This window comes from Callorhinus ursinus, unplaced genomic scaffold (genome assembly GCF_003265705.2).
Source record: "Callorhinus ursinus isolate GAN/ISIS: 27379988/994484 unplaced genomic scaffold, GSC_fseal_2.0 scaffold4, whole genome shotgun sequence".
Lineage (NCBI taxonomy): Eukaryota > Metazoa > Chordata > Mammalia > Carnivora > Otariidae > Callorhinus > Callorhinus ursinus.
This window is the reverse complement of record NW_027397066.1, coordinates 69,531,781-69,549,961: the sequence shown is the minus strand read 5'-3', so window position 1 is coordinate 69,549,961 and position 18,181 is coordinate 69,531,781. Positions and strand designations below refer to the sequence as shown.

The 18,181-nt window shown below is 39.1% G+C and overlaps 1 protein-coding gene across 7 annotated transcripts in view; it reads left to right on the top strand.

The window, feature by feature from the left end:
- Positions 1 to 10,196, top strand: part of MAPK10 (mitogen-activated protein kinase 10) — a 556,562-nt gene extending 546,366 nt beyond the window's left edge. For 6 of the 7 annotated variants that reach the window (XM_073891887.1, XM_073891885.1, XM_073891886.1 and 3 more), the window contains one exon: positions 4,577 to 10,196. In XM_073891887.1, coding sequence (XP_073747988.1) covers positions 4,577 to 4,719 — 143 coding nt within the window. In that variant the 3' untranslated portion in view covers positions 4,720 to 10,196. Of the gene's footprint in view, positions 1 to 4,571 lie in introns of all 7 variants that reach the window. The other variant, XM_025887136.2, reaches the window with a different exon arrangement.
- The last annotated feature ends 7,985 nt before the right edge of the window (positions 10,197 to 18,181 follow it).

Sequence of the window (18,181 nt, the reverse complement as noted above, 5' to 3'; positions counted from 1 at the left end):
AAATTAAAAATACATGCACTTCAAAAGACAACATCAAGAAAGTGAAAAGACAGTCCGTAGGATAGGAGGAAAACATTTGCAAATCTTATATAATAAGAGACTTTTATCCTGAATACATAAAGAACTCTTACAATTCAATAATAAAAAGAAAATAACACAATTAAAAAATGGCCGCAGGATCTGGATTGACATTTCCCAAAGAAGATATGGCCAACAAGCACATGAAAATACATCCAACACCATTAGCCATTAGGCAAATACAGATCAAACCACAATGAAATAGCATTTAACATACACTCGGAGAGCTACAATAAAAAATAATGAGAACTGGAGAGGAGAGGAGAAAACTGGGGCCCTCATATGGTGCTGGTGGGAGTGTGAGCTCGGGTAGCCACTGTGAAAAACAGTTTGTTAACTCCTCAGATGTTAAATGTAGAGCTACTCTATGATCTGTCAGCTCCACTCTTTAGGTATTTACCCAAGTGAAATAAAAACTTGTACATGAAAGTTCATAACAACATTATTCATAATAGCCAAAAATAGGAACAGCCTAAAGGTCTATCAGATGGCCATCAACTAATAAATAGGTAAACAAAAGTGATACACCCATCTAATGGAATATTATTCAGGAGTAAAAAGGAATAAAGTATTGCTACAGGGTACAGTATGAATGAACTCTGAAAACATTATGCTGTGTGAAAGGAGCCAGTCACAAAAGATTACATATGATTCCATTTATATAATATGTCCAGAAGAGGCAGCTTCATAGAACAGAAAGTGGGTTAGTCCTTGCCTGTGGCTGATGAATAAGTAAAACATAGAATACTGTTGGGGTGATGAAAATATCACAAAATTGATTGTGATGATGGTTGCACAACTTTGTGAATATCCTAAAAACGATTGAATTATACAAATTAAATTTGTGAATTACATCTCAATAAAGCTGTTACAAGAAGGTATATAGGCAATATTTCATATTTTAAGTCTAAATCTAAATGATGGTGTCATAGTTTTAAAGTCATGCAGAAGAAGGGATATGTCATTCAACAGATGAAGGGGTATATGAACAAAGCCATCTCACTCTGTTAGCCCACAATTGTTTGAGGCTTTATTAGAGCTCTGTGTCTAGTTTTAACCTCCACCCTTTAATAAGGATGTGGAAAATTGAAGATTCTGAGCAGCCAATCACAGTGATGCTAAATTATTATTGACCAAAATTTATGAAAACACATAAGGATGTTGGTATTGGTATAATTTAATCCAAATTGTGGTGGGGAGGACAGAGCTGGGCACTTGGGCTATGTAAGGAAGTCAAAGGTTATCTGCTAGTATATGAAATTTACTAGTATATGTCAGAAGAAAGGAACTAGCTCTGCACACCTACATTGTACATACATACAATTAAGTAAAGTTGGAATAAATTGAAGCCAGGGAACTTTACGTTACACATTATTCTGATAATGAGACTATTTACAGGAAGACGATAACAAAAAGCTTTAAAAGTCTAGAGACATTTAAGATTAGGAGATATTCATACTTGTAAGTGTTTAAATAACATGAAAAATGCATAAGCTTTTTTTGCATATAAAAATAACAGTATACAAAAGCATATATATTCAATGATCACATTTAGAAAAACTTCATAGAAAAACACTAGCGAGAAATATACCCAAAGTTTAACAGTTATTATTTATTTGAGGATCAGTGCCTATTATCTTTTTTTCAATATTCTTTCATGTTCCCCATAATTCACATAAATATGTTTATAATCAACAAATAAAATTTTAAAATACTTATGAAACACATATGATCTTTCTTAGCTTATATGTATGGGTCCTCTCCACATATTGTCACATTTTAATCACGTTTTTTCCACAGAGAAGAGATGTCTACCCCACGAGCAAAGAAGATTATTTTAACCTTTCCACTTCATAGATCTTTAATTTTTCTCTTTAAACTTGAGTAGAGTTGACACACAATGTTACATTAATTTCAGGTGTACAATATAGTGAGTCCACTTCTCTGTACTTTACGCTGTGTTCACCACCGTGTTGTTGCCCTGTCACCTTACATTATTACGATATTATTGAGTATATTCCCTATGCTGTGCCTTTTATTCTTGTGACTTACTCATTTCATAACTAGAAGCCTGTATCTCCTGCTCTCCTTTACTCATTTTGCTCATCCTCCCCCTCTTCTGCCTTCTGGCAAGCATCAGTTTGTTCTCTGTGTTTATAGGTCTGATTTTGCTTTTTATTTGTTTATGTTCTTGTTTTTTTTTTTCAATTCCACATATGAGTGAAATCATATGGTATTTTTCTTTCTCAGTCTGCCTTATTTCACTTAGCATAATACCCTCTAAGTCCATCCATATTATTGCAAATGGCACAATCTCATCCTTTTTAATGGCTGTGTAATATTCCATTTTATATGTTTTATATATATAAATACCATATCTTCCATACCATACCATATTTATATATATATATAATATATATGCCTACTATATATTATATATGCTATATATAATTTATATAAATACCTCATACTTCCATACCTTACCATATTTATACATATATATATATGTATATAAAAATACCACATCTTCCTTATCCATTTGTCTATCAATGGATGCATAGGTTGCTTTCATATCTTGACTACTGTAAATAATATTGTAATAAACATAGGGGTGCATATATCTTTTCAAATTAGTGTTGTTTCCTTTGGGTAAATACCCAGTAATGGAATCATTGGATTATATGGTATTTCTCTTTTTAATTTTTTGAGAAAACTCCATACTGTTTTCCACAGTGGCTGTACCAGTGTACATTCCCATCAACAGTATGTGAGGGTTCATTTTTCTCCACATTCCCATCAACACCTGTTCTTTCTTTCTTTTCTTTTCTTTTTTTTTTTATTTATGCTGGCCAATCTGACAAGTGTCGGGTGATATGTCTTTGTGGTTTTGATTTGCATTTCCCTGATGATGTGTGATGTGGAGCATCTTTTCATGGGTCTGTTGGCCCTCTGTATGTCTTCTTTGGAAAAATGTCTATTCAGGTCCTCTGCCCATATTTTTAATCAGATTGTTTGTTTTTTGGGGTGTTGAGTCATATAAGTTCTTTATAGATTTTTTTCTGATTTATTAAATCTTTGTGATAACACTACTATAACTTATTTTGGATTTGTTATTTTTCACCAGATGTACCTTGCACACTATATTTGCTCAAATGAGATAACATTTTAGTGAAAATTCTTCATCTCTGATTTCATTAGAAGATTTACACTACAAATATTTTTTAATAGCAAACTATTTCACAAAGCATGCATTTTACCACCTACATTGCTTAAATATAAAGAATATATAAAGAGAAAAAGTAAACTGTTTCCAGGCTGTTATGGTTAATTATATTTTACAGTGCCTCTGACTTATCTGTCCTTTGTAGTTCTCAAAGATATTGTAATTCAGCAAGTGTTAATGAGTGATTACCATAAGCAAGTTTCTTCTCAGAGATTCAAAATCTTTATATTCCCACAGAGCAGATAAATATTTTTTCAAATTAATTTAATAATTCAGAATTTTTGTTTGTAGTTTGGCAGGTAAGCAAGCCTGCTAGAAAGTAAACACACAATCAAAAAGTGTGCTCTAGGGGCGCCTGGGTGGCTCAGTCGGTTAAACAGCTGCCTTCGGCTCAGGTCATGATCTGGGATGGAGCCCCGCATCGGGCTCCTTGCGCAGCAGAGAGCCTGCTTCTCCCTCTCCCTCTGCCTGCCTCTCTGCCTACTTGTGCTCTCTATCTCTCTGTCAAATAAGTAAATAAAATCTTAAAAAAAAAATGTGCTCTAGCGTGGAGGCTACTTTTAAAAAAAAAGTGCTTTGGCTTCTTCTATTATTTTTATTATTTGGTATTTGGTCTATGGTAACTTTCACTGAAAGTCCTACTTAGCTTTTCTGTATGGATTTTAAGTTTGATATCACATTAATGACTATAATAATATTTACTTAACTTGCATTCATTTTTCAAGAGCTGTAGTCTCCAAGTAATTCTGATTTCTGCTCAGCCCTTATTTTTGGAATAGGACCCTTACATGTGTTTGTTTTAAAAAGCCCTGCATTAAAAACATCCAGGTTCAGATCATTACATTAAAAGGTCTTGCTCATCTTCCTACTCAATAGGACGGTGCTCTTCAACCTTTGACTACACAGGGTCTACGAGCTTTCAAAAAATGCAAATGCCGTGGCCTCACACAGGCCAACGATATGACAATATTGGAGGTGGGAAGGGTGACTGGAGTTTTTAGTGGCGTATTTTTGTTTGTTTGTTTTTGTTTTCTCTTAAGAGCATTACAGGTGGTTTCCAAGGTAGAATAACTTGTGACTAGGGACTCTGCGTTTTTATGTTTCGATTTTCACCATCTAACATAGTGCCCTGGAGTAGTTGTTCTAAGAAGGCTTGTTGAATGAACGATGGACTAAACATTGCCTCCTGTATTTGCCCATGCCTGTAACCTGAGCGACATGAAGTTGAGTCGAGTTCCAGATTTAGTCATGTTGGTCTTCATTTTCTTAGCACAGGTGCAGCAGTGAACAGCAGTGAGAGTCTCCCTCCATCTTCGTCTGTCAATGACATCTCCTCCATGTCCACCGACCAGACCCTGGCATCTGACACTGACAGCAGCCTGGAAGCCTCAGCAGGACCCCTGGGTTGTTGCAGGTGACTAGCCGCCTGCCTGCGAAACCCAGCGTTCTTCAGGAGATGATGTGATGGAACACACACACACACACACACACACACACACACACACACACACACGTAGACAGACACGCACGCACACACACATACGCAGACACGCAACTCTAAGAAAATGACAAGGGAGAGAATCCGAGCCTAAAATTGAAACCAATCTTTCAGCCTGCTTCTTCTCCAGAGTTCTGTATTGCAGCTAAGCTAAATGTATATTTAACTTCTAGTTGCTCTTGCTTTGGTCTTCCTCCAACGATGCTTACTACAGAAAGCAACTCAAACACAATTAGAAAAGCCTTTTCCATAAAGTGTAATTTTAATGGCTGCAAAACCAGCAACCTGTAACTGCCCTTTCAAATGGCATGACAAGGTGTGCAGTGGCCCCATCCAGCATGTGTGTCTCTATCTTGCATCTACCTGCTCCTTTTGGCCTAGTCAGATGGATGTAGATACAGATCCGCATGTGTCTGTATTCATACAGCACTACTTACTTAGAGACGCTACTGTCAGTGTCCTCAGGGCTCTACCAAGACATCATGCACTGGGGTACCACATGGTCCATTTCATGTGATCTATTACTCTGACATAAACCCATCTGTAATATATTGCCAGTATATAAGCTATTTAGTTTGTTAATTGATTAAGCTGTATGTCTTATAAGAAAACATGTAAAGGGGGAAAATATGGGGGGAGTGAGCTCTCTCGGACCCTTGAAGATGTAGCTTCCAAATTTGAACTGATTAAATGGCACCTGTATACCGATTTGTAGAAAGAACATATGTGATGCTTATGTACAGCGTGGGGGCGGGAGAGGGTGACAGTTTCCAGGTACTGAATGGTTTGGCCTTTAGAAGGAAGATGGGAGGAAAAGCTGATGGTCTTTTCTTTGACAGCAAGCAGGTAGGAGAGACTTGAGTGTAGCACTGCAGTGCAGAGGAAGACCCCAAGGAGATTATTACCCAGATACTAGGAGACACCGACATCCATATTTTAGAGAGTAAACCCCATTTGTCATTTACAAATTATGTGTCACAACTGGAAAGGGCGTAGCAGGTGGTGAGGCAGGGTTCCCGCGTCCATATCTGATGGTAAAAATCCCTCCCTGGAACAGAATGGAATTGCCTCCAGATGATGTCTTTAACAGGAAATGAACGTACATAGACTATTTGCAGATTGTGGGTTGTGTTTTCCATAAGTGTGCTACTTCCCAGGTTTATACCCTGCACGGTTTTAAGAAATAATTACTTTCCTCTTCTGGAATAAAAAAAATATATCTATTAATTTCTTAAAAACAAACAAACCCAAAACACGGGGTGATCCTCAGGTCAGCATTGGAAAACATTTCCGCAGACATAACTATTCCTCAGGGGTTTCCCTGACTCCTGACTATGGCTGATGTTTCATGTTTATTTATTTTCATAAATTCAAACAATTCAAGAAGGGCTGATAATCTGAGTTTTGTACTGCAGTTGATGTGACAGCAATAACTCTCCCCATAAGTTACTGCTGCCTAATAGCTTTAGCAATATGAGTTTGTCTTAAAAGCCATGAAGCATTTTGTGTCAATGTCTAGCAAAATCACCTGAATTTAGCTCAAATCAAATGAAAGTGCTCTCTAGAGCACTTAAGAAGGCACTGTGAAACATCTTGGTTATATACAAGGCACTCCCAGGGTGACTTCTCAGCAATAACAGGGACCAGGTGGAGGCTTCCCTTCTTATTCACTTTGGTGAAGTGCCCATCACAGCTATTTGCACTCTGACCATTTTGGTGCTCGCCAACATGGTGGTACCTCACCTGAAGAAGAAGTGAAATGCATGAAACGGACGGTTGATGAGTGGGATATGACTGGCAAATGGAATCCCTTCAAAAATAGAGCAAACAAGAAAGCCGCGCTCTGACAACTGCCTTAAATACAACAATAGGGAAGCTTTGTCTCTTTCAAGCAATAGAGCCAACCCCCACCATCACCATGTGAGCAATGCTGCCATTTATGGGACTGCTTCACAGAGGTCATTTGTTTAAAGTGGGGAGAAAACAACACAGTAGCGTGTGCAGCTTGTCCCCTGGAATGAAGTGGCCCAGCTTCTTTCTCTTGCTGCCATTTTTGGGGTTACTATCGCAGACGACCTGATTTTTAAAATACCTCCGCATTCACATGGGCTCTCTCATTTCTCTTTCTGTCCCACTTCCCGCCCCCCACTTTTTAGAAAAACCTTCTCTGCACTCCTTATCTGTGTTTTTCTCTTGCTGTACCTGTGTCCTTTCTATGCCTGACTTTCTTGCACAAGTGCTTAAGTGCAGGGAATAGGTAGCTGTTTGAAAGAAAGTAGGTCGCAAGGGTAATTTCATCAGCCAGAAAATGACAGCAAAAGCCAGAAGGAAGTCTTCAGCCCGCGTCTTAGAAGTGCTTGACACTTAGACTGTCTCCCATGTGCGTAGAAACGGTGATTTCTTTTCACTCAGATTAAACCAAGCAAGAACCAGGCAATGCTCCCCTACTATTGCTACCTTCCCCAAACTCTGCTAGTCTGATCTCTCCTGTTGTGTGGCTCTGGGGAGCTGGTTACCTTTAGCCCGATCCCCCTTATGGACAAGAAAAAATGGAATAAATCCCTCGGATTGAAATCTCATGTACAAATAAAGCAAAGAGTTTGGCTTCTTGCCTGCTTATAGGATGAATTTTACTAGGTTATCAAAGCCAGTAGGTAATAAGACAACAAAGAGGATCGTCATTTCAAAAGCTCACCAGCCCTTCACCATCTTGGGTCCACTTTATTATAATCTCTTCAGGAAGTGATTCTGTTATTATCAAATTCTCAGAATGTATTAGGTTCTGCAGTGAGTCTTTTCTTGAAAAGACAACTATTTCCTATATACTCACCTGTTAATTCCAAAGGACTTTCTTGCTTTTCAGACTTGGAAGTGTCAAGTCACCTGGAACTATATTCCTGGAAGAAGGAAGGTCCTGCCTGTGGTTGGGATTCGTTTAGGAATGTGAGGTTGGCAGTCTGAGAGGCCTAACCTTTGCTCACTTCTATAGGGCTGATGGTTTCTCAGTGATCCTTAATGAAATGTTCTGTAGTATTTTGCGGGAGAGATGGCTCTGTGCCCACATGCAGGAGGAATTAAATTGTTGGGAGAGCTTGACAAAACCACCACCACTTTGACATATTGATTTGTTTTTCGGTCAGTGTGTTCACTTTTAAAAAGAGATACATTGGCCTTACAACCAAATTTCTTCTCGTGGAATAAGAACCGCTAACAATCTTGCACATCTTCAAGAATCTGATGACTGAGCTTTGTAGGAATGTATACTTGAGGTGGACCTGGTCCTGGCCAGTTCCCTCCAAGTGGAGTAAGCTGTTTAATCGAAGACCGAGGCAATAGTTTTTGTTCAATCTGCTACCATGATCAGAAAATATTACTTAAGGATACTGATAGCAGCTGACTGGTAAGTCATAAAACAGGCCCTGACAAAGGGAATACATGGACTAGAAGAGATGAGAATCCATCAGTCCTTTTATGACCTGCCAGGGGGAAAATGAGCAAGACTGACTTTTAAATTTTAAATAGTCATTGCAAAATCTAAATTCTACAAAGTCTACTTCTGTTTAATTCTCTTAATGTATGACAATCGAAATCTTAAAAACGTTATGCTCTGTAAAGAATGTTGTCAGCCAGCTTTGCTGAAAAATTGACCTTGTATAGCCCAGAGAAAGGAATAATGCTGTCCCAGCAATCTTTGATCCCGATCACTTTGGGTCCAAAGAGGGACCCCACTCCCCACCCCAAGCTCCCCCCCAACATTTTAAATGTGGGTCCTACATTTTCTACAGATGAAATTAAACCAAGCCAGGGATACTCCTCTCTGTAAAAACAATAAACAAGTTACAATGTAAATAATTACACTAGTCATTTTCCATGTGACTAAAATATAAGATTTTGTTATTTGTTTTGGCAGAACTTAGACAGTTCTTTCTTTGTCTGAAATGGTTCACTCTGACCCATTTCCTTGGTCAGTCAAGCTGAAATGGAAGGCCTCTGTTTGTATGTGGACTCCTGTATATCTAACTTTTGATTATGTGGGACCAATGGCCAGTATATTCTAATGAAAACAAATCTCCCAACCCTTGTCTAGCATTAAACTGTTCACCTTGCCATGTTTATCTTGCAACAAGACCTAACTTGCACATGCCTGTTATTCTGCATGATTGGACTCAAAAGACTATTACCAATGATAAGAATTGTCCTGTGTCAGTGTTTATAAAATGGACTTAAAGCACACCCACATTCATATACACCTCACCCTTATAGTTCTAGGTCAACCCTGGAAGGCAAAACCATGCATGTCCAGTTTCTTTGCAAGGTCTTAGTGGTGAGAACTGAAAGTCAGTCTGATGGATCAAATGCAATCTCAGTGATGTTTAATAAGGATTTGAAATTATTTAAATCATATCTGTGTTCCTTCGCACTCTTTCATTTCTGTTTTCTCCCTTTATTTTCAAAATGTCGGTGGAACAAGAGGGTGAGTGGGGGAGACCTTTGGCTTTTTTGGACTCTTTGTAGGTGGATGCTGACTCAATACTTTGTGATTTCTGTTTCTTATGAATTATTAAAAACCAGAGCGAATCTTCTTCCCTTAACATAAAACCAAATCCAAATCCAGACTTTGTTGGAGTTTGCCTGTTGACAATGGTTATTGTACTGCTCGTTGGCTTGGGTTTCATGTCCTGATAGGAGCTCTGAAGCATCTCACATGATTTCGTGGTGTGGTCTGATTATGCCAGGGAATAAATAAGAAATGAGGAATGACCTACCTTCTCACTATGGGTAAAGACTGTGTAATAGGTATCTGACCATAAGGCTGTGTTTTCATTTGGGACCGGTTTCACCTAAAAATGACCTTCATTTCTGTCTGCAGGTATTAGTTGTATATCTGCAATTTGGTAAGTTTCTTTTAAGGTATAAAACCAATGAAGGGAAGGAAATCATTTTCTGGGAGGATTAGATGAGTAGAACAGGGTTAAATATCCTTAGGTTAATTTATCAGAATTTCTTTTTCTTATATTACATTATCTTATTATTATGTTCAGTTAGCCAGCATATAGTACATCATTAGTTTTTGATGTAGTGTTCAATGATTCATTAGTTGCGTATAACACCCAGTGCTCATCACAACCTGTGCCCTCCTTAATATCAGAATTCCTAATCAGTTTAATTATTACCCAAGAGAGAAGGTAAGCAGGTTTTTTGTCCATATGGTAGGCAACCTTAATGTCTTGAACTCCCTGGTGAATTAAAAAAAAAAAAAAAACATTATGATTTTGTGGCTTGATAATGAAGTCACTGAACCTATGTTAATTTGGCTGGAAGTATCTGAAAATGTCAAGGAATGGCCTTTCTGTTTCTGTAAATAAAACATTTTATTTAACCAATTCCCTATTAGAAAACCTGGATGATAAATGTGTTTATTCTTTTGAGTTAGCACAATTTATCCTTTTATTTATAAGAAAAATAGAAGCCAAATGCCGTTTGCGTCTCTAGCATAGCTTCTATTCCATTTTTAAACCACAACTTTTTACTCTTTTAATAAAGTAAGATTTAAAATGGCCACGTATGGGTACCTGAAAATACCTACAATATTAAGAAGGGACATTGCATTCCACTAGATTCCTCTTGGAGGGAAAGGGTCAGAAGGAGGTATTGGTGCATTGTAGGTACCATAAAAGGTTACCAAATATTTGGGTAATTTGACTTACTTTTGCACTGAGGAGAAGAAAGGCGTCCTGAGAATTACGTTTCTTGCAGCTACTTATGTAAGGACCAACCTAGAAGGATGGTTCTGTTTGCTCAATAACCGCACTGGGTTTTACCAGAGGTAGAAGTTTTTGATATTATGGGTTCATCAGAATGCTATTCATACTTGCAGCGTGCCTTTCCCCCAAGGGTTTTGTTTTTCATTTTTTTTTATTTTTTAATTTTTGTCTTTAAATTTTTTATTGTTATGTTAATCACCATACATTACGTCATTAGTTTGTGATGTAGTGTTCCATGATTCATTGTTTGTGCATAACACCCCGTGCTCCACGCAGAACGCGCCCTCTTTAGTACCCATCACCAGGCTAACCCATCCCCCACACCCCTCCCCTCTAGAACCCTGTTTGTTTCTCAGAGTCCATCGTCTCTCATGGTTCGTCTATACCTCTGAAACAAATAATGCAATATATGTTAAGAAAAAAAAAAAGAAGAAGAAGATAGCAGGAGGGGAAGAATGAAGAGGGGTAAATCCCCCGAGGGTTTTGAAAGGCATGCCCGGAACACATTTACAAGTAGTGAAGCACACTGAAAATCCCACTGTCTCAGATCACTTCCTGTCAGGGACCACTGCACGGGGCACATTCTCTCTCTCAGCTCCAGACTGCATTCCATCTGCTCAACCTTTTACAGAAGTGTGTTCTGTTTTAGTTACTGAAAACAAGCTGTGGAAATGGACATTTCTCAAACGCATGAAATGTGATGACATATACACAAACAAGAGTCAAAGCCTCGTTTGGAATTCCCTACCCTTTCTAATGTCACGTATTTCTTGCTTTAAAGACATGCTTCTCCTGCAATTTCAGAGGATCAAGTTTCTCTCCATGGAGTGGGTGACTTCCCCTCCTTGTCGCTGAACTTCTGGTCCCGTCCTTCCCTTCTCTTCTCACCCCTCCCCCATCTTGTGTGGAATCCTTCTGTTTACCCAACAGTCTAGATTGTTTGCAACTCAAAGGCAGGTACAAAATGTGATTCGTCTTAAAAAACATTCCACACTCTGACTAGGAAATTGTCTCACTCATGGTTTGCCTGCTATCAATGTTTTTCCATTCACATTGGTGAAAATGTTGTCTATGAGAAATTTACACAAAATCAATTTTTAGGACCCAAATAATATTTTATAAGGACTAGGGCAACTAGTAATATTAAAGTATTTATTTTATAAAAGCAACTCTTTGAAAAGCAATTGCTCTTTCCTTAATGTAAATATATTACACACTTGGATTAGGTGCAAATTAAGCTCTAAGAAAACAGCTCTGAATTTCCACTTTAATTTCTGAGCTACATTTTTAAGTCGTACCTTCATTCACTCCAAAAACATTTACGGAACATCTGTCTACGCGTCCTAGGTAGGAGACAAGTACGGCATAGTCCTTATCCTCAAAACTTCAGAGTAAATACATCTTTCAGTGTAAAAATCAGTGGCTAAAGCACAATATTTCTATCTCATTTGTTTACTCTCTTTTTAAAATAACAATGTGTTCAGATTAGTGGTGTGACCTGAATGAGTCCATTTTTATTACTCCCTTAAAGCAATGGAATAAGAAATCTGCTTCTTTCAATATTATCATTTTGTCGAAATGACTCAGCACAAGAGAATTTTGGATATTTTCCATGACATTATAGGAGATCAAACTATTTTTACATTTATTAAAAAATAGCATGGAGATAAAAAATACAAGTAGATCTGCATTAAGTCAGTGGGGAAATAGGTGTATCTGCACTCTTGTTCCTTTAATTAAAAGGTAGACTGCTATCTTTTGGTATGTTTTAAACAAATGTCAGTCTATGGATAAAGGGAGAAATGTGATGACAACCTGAGACCTTATCAATGACTTATGGTATCGGTATCCTGAAAAGAATAGATAAAAGTTTCTGAGGCCAAAAAACAAAACAAAACAAAACAAACAAAAAACCAAAAACAACATGATGTTTCTTTTCTGCATTACATGAGTTTATTTTGATACAGTTTCCTCTGAGAGTGAGTAAGCTCAGAGGCTGGGTTCGAGGCTCATATTTCTGGCACCAAAATCTCTAACCAGCAAATGACATCACAGTGGATACTGGAGTCTCTCTAGTGATACTCTCATAGGAAGCCAAATCTCTGAAATTTGTGCAGTCTGTGGGTAATGACTGGAGCCCTGCAATGACCTAAGACAGAATTTAGTTATTTTTTATTAAAAATTCCAACTCAGAACATCCCTGGATATCTGAACCAGAAATTGGACATTGAGCTCTGAGCATTCACACTCACTGGTTCACGTCACAAATATTGACTGAGCACTTCAATCACTCAAGGACTGTTCTTGGCACACACAGTTGTGAGGAATTCAGGCAACCTTCCTGCCTTTATTTAGTCTATATTCTAATGGGGGAATAAGGTAGTGGAAAGCGTTAAGAAACGAAACAAAGTAGTTTAAAAGGATAAAGCTTGATAAGGGATACTATTTAGATGAGGTGGTCAGGGAGGGCCTCTCAAAAAATGTGATATTTGAGCAGAGACCCAAATAAAGTGAGACAGTGAGCCGTATTCGTATGTGAGGCAAAAGCAAGTACAAGCACCCTAGGGTAAGAACATATATATATATATGAGTAAGAGCCCTGGAGTGAGAGCCTGTGTGTGGGTGTGTGTGTGTGTGTGTGTGTGTGTGGGTGTGTGTGTGTGTGTTTATGGCATGACCAAAAGCCTTGTGGGTGAAGCAAAATGGACAAGAGAAAGTGTGATAGTAAGTGAAATTGAAGAGTTAGGCAGGGGTCAGAGCATGGCAAGATCTTGGGATTTTATTCTAAATATAGGAAGATGATGGATAGATTTGAGAGGGAAATGATATAATCTAAATTTTCTTTTTAAAAGGATCTCTCTGGCTGCTGATTAGAGAGAGGAGGTTGAGAAGAAAGATAAGAATGGGGACAAAGAGGTTCTTGTAAGGTGTAACGGTAGCACAGAAAGATACCATGGGGCTTGGACTAGAGAGTGGAGGGGTTGGGAAAGGGTGGATAGAGGGCAAAACTAAGGATGTATTGTGAAGGCAAGCTTGACAACATTTGCTGATGGATTGATATGTGATATGAAAGAAGCAGATCAGGATGACTCCAGAATTTTTTAAAAATCTAAACCATCAAGTAAGTAATGGTAATGATGTGGTTGACCAAAGTGGTAAACAATGGGCTAGGAGCACATTTGGGAAGAAAATCATACTTTTTTTGGAAATGTTAGTTGGAGATATTTATTAGATACACTAGGGAAGTAGCAGGAGTGTCTACAAGGCTGGACTAAGGGAAGAAGTTGAGCTGAAACATAAATCTGAGCATAATCAGCTTGTAAGTGTTACTTATTTATTTTTTTTTTAAGATTTTATTTATTTAGTTGACAGAGAGAGAGACACAGCGAGAGAAGGAACACAAGCAGGGGGAGTGGGAGAGGGAGAAGCAGGCTTCCCGCCGAGCAGGGAGCCGGATGTGGGGCTTGATCCCAGGACCCTGGGATCATGACCTGAGCTGAAGGTAGACACTTAACCAACTGAGCCACCCAGGCGCCCCGTAAGTGTTATTTATAACCATGAGACTATAGATCACCAAGAGACTGAGGGTAGATAAAGAAGAGAAGTCCAAAGATGGAGGCCCCTCTTGTTCCAACATATAGAAGTTAACAAACATTTGAGTATCCTGAGGAATGTCCAGTGAGGCAAAAACCAGGAAAGTGTGCTACCCTGGAAGCCAAGCAAAGGTGTTTAAAAAATGAGGGATTGGGCACCTGGGACAGTGCTGCTGAGTGGCTGAAGAAGATGGGGACTGAAGATTCACAACTGGACTTGATTTTTATGAAGGTCATTGCTGACCTTTATTAGAGCATGTTCTCTGCAGTATTGCACAAGAAAGCATGACTCCAGTGAGCATGTTCAAGAGAACATGGGAAGTGAGGAATTAGAAATAGGTAGAGAAAATTCAAGAATTTTTTTCTGGAAAGTGGAAATTAGACATAAATATGACATGAGAGAATTTTAAGAAAGCTATTATAGCGTGGGTTTATGTTGATAGGACTAATATATAAAGAGCAAAATTCATAATATAAGAGAGAAAGAATATTTATTTGAAGGACTAATGTGCTTGAAAAGGCCAGAGGGATGTGTATGTATGTATGTATGTATGGGAGGGGCACTTGGCTTGGTTAGAGCAGGTGGCACAGTCATTGTAGCAGGAGGTATGGTCTTATGTACAGGTTGCCTGTAGACAGTTGGGTGGATATGATGATGGAACATAAGGACATACTCTTCTGGTATTGTTTTCTCATTAAAAACAGGTTATCAGTAAGTTAGGTTATATAAGTAATGTTACTAGCTGAGAATATGAAGGGGAAGAGCTTATGGAGGTTTGAGAAGTGTGACATTGACCTTGAAAAGTATGAAGTTAAGTTACTAGACAGTGATGAGAGCCATGTGAACCATATTTATATAGATATAAGGTGGGACAAGTCAACATGGTGGACTTTTGCTCTCCAGCCATATTTAGTTTCTCAGGTGCAGGTTAGGAATAAGCAGGAATCGGAGTTAGCCAGAGTTGAGCTGGGTGTTTTTCCTTACCTGATGAGTACAGTGGTGGAAGAGAATATGCAGGGATTTGGGAATAAGGAAAAGAATAATTATGGTGAGGAAGCGCAGACGCTGAGCTGGTCAAGGAGGGAAGCAATGACCTGAGGGGATGATAGCCATTAGCAAAGTCAATGGTTTGTCGCCTCTTTGGGAGTTTCTAAAAATTGTTGGAGTGATGGTGCTAAAGGAAAGACCTAAGAAGGGAATAGGTGATAATGAGACAATGAGTGCTTGAAATGGAAGTTTTGGCGATGGTGCAGTTATTGGTAATGGTGCGGAATAAGGAAGACTGTGGGCATGGGTGGCTGATGTTCATGCAGGGGGAGATCAAGATTTTCAGAGGTGAGCAGCTCAAGGAGCTGAGTGGCCAAGTTGGTGGATGGCAGAGGAGTAGTGGTTTGGAGGAAAAACCAGTTGATTAGGTGCTAAAATAATTGGTCATGTGACATGTACTTCTATGGAGTTATTAGGGAAGTGGGAGGATCTAAGTTCTGGAACTAGCATCAAAGAACAAAGCAAGACCAACCCCTCCCCTTCAGGCTAATGACATGCAGATTGTGGGAAGGGAAAATAGCCATCCTGGGGAGGGCTGCAAGAAGCGGTAACCATATTTCAGAAAAGATTTAGGGGAGGATGATGGCAGCTGGAAGGTTCTAGAATGTATAATGGAAAGTAGAGAGGGAATAGTAGGAGTAGAGAGGGAATCAGAGTTTGAAGCGAATGAGGGAATAGGCTGAGCAATATGGGGATAAGCATAATAGCGAAGGTAAATGACATGTGGTTTGGATGATTTCAGCAATAGGTGATCAAGGATGAGGGCAAGATGGCCCAACTCTAGAGATTGCTTTGGTGTGGTATGTAATGGATTCTAATGAATCATGAGGAGGCAGGGAATGTGTGTGAGGGATGGAAGGGGCATAGTGTTCACAAAAACAGGTAGTATGCTGAGGGCCAGTTTAACTCCTTATTCAAACGATTCAGTACTTTCTACTTGAGAAAGGTAACCCTCCCTAAATGGGCTGGTCTCACTGGGCTTTAGCCCTCCAGGGGCCAGAAAGGTAGCAGCTACACACAGTCCATAAATTAAGAATATCATTCAGTCCTGGCCCCAAGCCACAAATGGTGCATTCAAGAACACACTTTACATCTTCTAAACTTTCTACTCAAAGATCTACGGTAGTTTGGTAGGTTTCCACTGCTTGGGGAGCTGTTAGTTCTTCACGTTGTTTTGTAGCAAGGAGCTTTTAAGATGGCCAGTCAACTCATTCCCTACTTGTGCAATTAAAAAGACTATAAAGAGAATAACGAAATAGGCCTTTGGGAGCCACAAGTCCACACTCTATTCTGTGCTTTGTGAGTTCCAACAAGGCAGAATGTGTCTGGCTCAGGCTGCTTTATTTGAACAAAAGAGTGGAAGCTGCCTGGGTGCTAAGTGTTTTTAGATCTCCTGGTGGTGTGTGAGTGAGTCATTATGCCCAAGACCACCCTGTTGGTGCACATTTAATAGGTCATTTTTTTTAAAAGATCTTACTTATTTGTCACAGAGAGAGAGAGAGAGCACAAGCAGGGGGACTGGAGGCAGAGGGAGAAACAGACTCCCCACTGAGCAAGGAGCCCAATGTGGGACTCGATCCCAGGACCCCGGGATCATGACCTGAGCCGAAGGCGGATGCTTAACCAACTCAGCCACCCAGGCGCCCCAATAGGTCATTTTTATTTCACTAGAAAGGCCCCCTAGTGTTTGCCCTGAAGGCACTTAAGCACATACTTTTCCATGGACTAGGGGAGCCCCTGACCCAAACTGCTAAGCTCTCTGATAACTTCCTACTTATTCTTTAGGACTGACATCATAGTCATGGCTCTGCGGTGCCTTTCCCAGCCTCACTTTTGTGACCTCGAACTACTTTCACAGAACATCATCGTATGCGGTAGTTATTTATACACTAGATATCCCAGGCACCAAGTCTAGTGCTGGTGGGGCATGTGGAGGCCTTCAATCAATATTCACTAATGGTGATGCTGATGTGAATCTAGCCACATTCACTGGTTATATTCTTAGACTTTCATTGTCTTTTACCCAATACCTTTAAAACTAAACATAATCTTCAGTGTCCACACAGAGTTGATGTGGGACAGTTACGGGTGGTTCTTGGGACATTATTCTCAGATCTTGGATGCAATTGTATGATCTCGTGGAGAAAGGACACCTTGGGTTACCTCTTCCTTGCCATCAAATCTCTGGCAGATTATCCGGGCAAAGGTAAGATTAGTACTCCTGGGACAAGGACAAAATGATATCCTCTGCTGGTGACCATGCTGGCCAAATTCTTGAGGCCAGAACTCTATTTTCTAGAAGCTGGAGTACCTTTCAGTAGAAAGAATTTGAGGGCTGACAGCTACCATTTATTGAGCACTTACAATATCTACTGTGGGAGCCACTTAGTCATTTCTCAAAACAAAAAACAAAAAACAAAAAAACCCAATGAGGAAGAGACACTAGTATATCCTACTTTACAGAAAAACAGATTGAGGCTTACCAACATCATGTAACTTTTCTTAAATTCTTATAGCTACGAAGTGGTAGAACTGAGATTTGAAATCCAGGTCTCTGATTCCAAAAGCTTATGCATGTCATTTTCTGTGATGCTACTTTAAGCAGGATGCTGTTCTGCAACGAAAGGAACACTGAGGTTTATGGTCAGTATCACAGTCTTTAAATGCTCCTGAATTTCCCAGGGGAGATAATTATATCAATGATGTAAACTATCTTACCTGGAAATGACCTATTTGTTTTTTTAATTTAAGGCTCAGCTTGTGAATAAATAAATAGGAGTGAGATTATTTAAATTTCCCTTCAAGTTTTTAGTCATTTCATAATAAAATGACATATAGAAACAACATTTAAAAAGTATACACTTCAGTTGGCCTACTGTCATACACAACTCTATTTTAAATGTTCTCTGAAGGATACCCAGCCATATGGTTTGGCTAGTGAAACCGACATTATAGACTCAACACTTGGAAGCAAAT